The following is a 2,583-nucleotide window of genomic DNA, read 5'->3' as shown; positions in this document are numbered from 1 at the left end:
AAAAGACTATGGTGTGTTTACCATAGTATTAATCACACGAGAATTTATTTAACAGGATTCAAAACACCATTTGTCCTGGACAGACTCTTATGTTTTAGTATGATTACACTTTTAAACAAGTATTCTTCACTGCAAGCTCTATTAATTAGGTCTACACCACTACCAGAGAGCTAGCAAAGAGATGCAGTAATACAAAGCACAAGTAGAGGGATAAAAAAGAAAACAGATACGAAAGTGGGGCAGCAGTAAGATGATCCTATGTAAGTTTAGAGTAAGAAATATGAAAATCATTAAAAAAAAAATAAAACACACAGACCCAGTAAACAATCAACTTAAGCCAAGAAATAACAGAAAAACTAGCTGACTAGAAAAAAATAATGAAGAAAATATGTTACAGATGACATGGAAAAAATAGGAGGTTATTCGATAATAAATACAAGAGTGTGTGTTTGTTGTTGCAGCAGCAGCAGCAGCAGCAGCAGCACACTGAAATAAGTGGGATAACAAAATAGCTGTGAGAATAAGATTAGGATGGGCAAAGTTCAGAGAGCTCCTACCCCTGCTGGCAACAAAGGGCCTCTCTCCCAGAGTGAAAGGTAGATTGTTTGATGCCTGTGTGCAAACAGCTATGCTGCATGGCAGTGAAATATGGGATAACAAAAAAATATATATATGTATATATATTCTGTTTAGTCAGCAATCAGTGATCTGCTTAAAATTATTGTAGGAAAACTTACAGAAAACTGTAAAAATAGAATCTTTTTTTTTTTGTTCAAATTTTGTGATTTTCAAGATCTCAAAATAAAATTAAGAGTATGTTAAAATTGGCTTCAAATTTTGGCACAAGACCAGCAGTTTCAGGGAAGATGCTAAGTTGATTGCATAGAGCCCAATGCTCAACTGCTACTTATTTTATCAAACCAGAAAGGATGAAAGGCAAAGTCAACATTGGCAGCATTTGAACTCACAATGTGAAGACGGATGAGGTGCCACTAAGTATTTTGCCTGGCATGCTAATGATTCTGCTAGCTTATCACCTTAAGGGTTTCTTTTATTTGTTTCAGTTATTTGACAGCGGCCATGCTGGAGCACCGCCTTTAGTCGTGCAAATCGACCCCAGGACTTATTCTTTGTAAGCCTAGTACTTATTCTATCGGTCGCTTTAGAAAAGAATATTCTTTTAACAGTTAATGAACCAGATCAGTCAAAGGAAAATAAAAGAAAGACTAACTCACCAGTTTGGTTTGCTTTACAAGCTAATTTCTCATAATACTTCATTTTATGTAATTCGTCATCTTCTGAGCAATTTACGCAGTCTGTTACAATAAAAGTAATATAATTTAACATGAAAAATACTTAAATTTACATTTATTAAAAAAAGCAACAAAAAATTCTCATAACTCTTCCAACTCCATAAGTACAACAGTGAGGACTGAAATCATCATATATGAGGTTGTATCAAAAGTTCCTCAAACTAGATCTGTAGCATGCCAACAGATGGCAGCACATGGTTGCGTGTGCAGTGAGAGCTAGCAGTGACTTTCAGGAGGCAGTGTGCCGAGTAATGTTACTGTGTTTACTTTGCAAGTTGTGAAATTTATGGTTTTGTGATCACATGTACGCTGTGGTCAGCGATTTTGACATAGACAGGAAGTTAGATCAATGCGAAATTTTGGGTTAAACTTGGGAAGTCTGCTACAGGGACATTGAGCATGCTTTGGCAAGCTTAGAGAAGTGAGTCAATAGGTTGTACGCAATGTTTCAAGTGACACAGAAGAATGTCCCTGCAAGAGCTATCACAAGCGTCACCCCAGCAAATGTGGTATTGTGCATCGAGAATTTGTCACCCAGGGCCAGACTGTCAATTGAGAGTTCTACTATGACGTCTTGAAGCATTTGAAGGACATTTGGCAAAAGTGACTGGATCTGTGGAGCATGAAGAATTGGATTCTTCACGATGACAAGGCACTCTGTCACCAAGCCCTTCTCACTTGTGAGTTTCTCACCAAAAACAATATGGTATCACTTCTGCACCTGCCCTATTCACCAGATTTAGCACCTGTGGACTTCCATCTCTTTCCAAGCATGACACAGAATATGACAAGGATGGCCCTTTGAAATACAGGTACTATCCATTTTTGCTAGCTGAGTGCACTGGAGGAATGTCAAATAAAGTGTCTTGCTCAAGAATACAACACACCACTGAGTATCGAACTCATGACCTTATGATGATGAGCTGCATGTCTTAACCACCTACCTATTCATCTTTACTATGTTTTTATGAGTATGTATGTGTGTATGTGTGTGTATAATATATATATATATATATATAAAATATCAAATGATTAATAACAGACGATGGATAATTGTCAGCTCATAATGCGTGCCTTGGATCAGCCCCTAGGCTCATAGGGTTGGTTTTCTCTGTATACACAACTGGAATATCCTATTTGATACTCACCAACCATAGGCCGGAATCACAGAGAGTATCCAATCCTACCTGGTGCATATCTTTTCAAGTACTTGATTCTATCTGAATCCCTATTTTACTATGTATATATATATATATATATATATATATAT

The 2,583-nt window shown here is 36.9% G+C and overlaps 1 protein-coding gene across 1 annotated transcript in view; it reads right to left on the bottom strand.

Annotated features, from left to right (window-relative positions):
• LOC106869164 (complement C3) overlaps positions 1–2,583 on the bottom strand; it is a 160,574-nt gene that overhangs the window by 9,899 nt on the left and 148,092 nt on the right. The window contains exon 34 of the mRNA XM_052976969.1: positions 1,236–1,316. Within this exon, the coding sequence (XP_052832929.1) occupies positions 1,236–1,316 (81 nt within the window). The remainder of the gene's footprint in view (positions 1–1,235; positions 1,317–2,583) is intronic.

This window comes from Octopus bimaculoides, chromosome 2, assembly GCF_001194135.2.
Source record: "Octopus bimaculoides isolate UCB-OBI-ISO-001 chromosome 2, ASM119413v2, whole genome shotgun sequence".
Lineage (NCBI taxonomy): Eukaryota > Metazoa > Mollusca > Cephalopoda > Octopoda > Octopodidae > Octopus > Octopus bimaculoides.
Note: the sequence above shows the minus strand (reverse complement) of the source record. Positions and strands in the feature narration are given on the sequence as shown.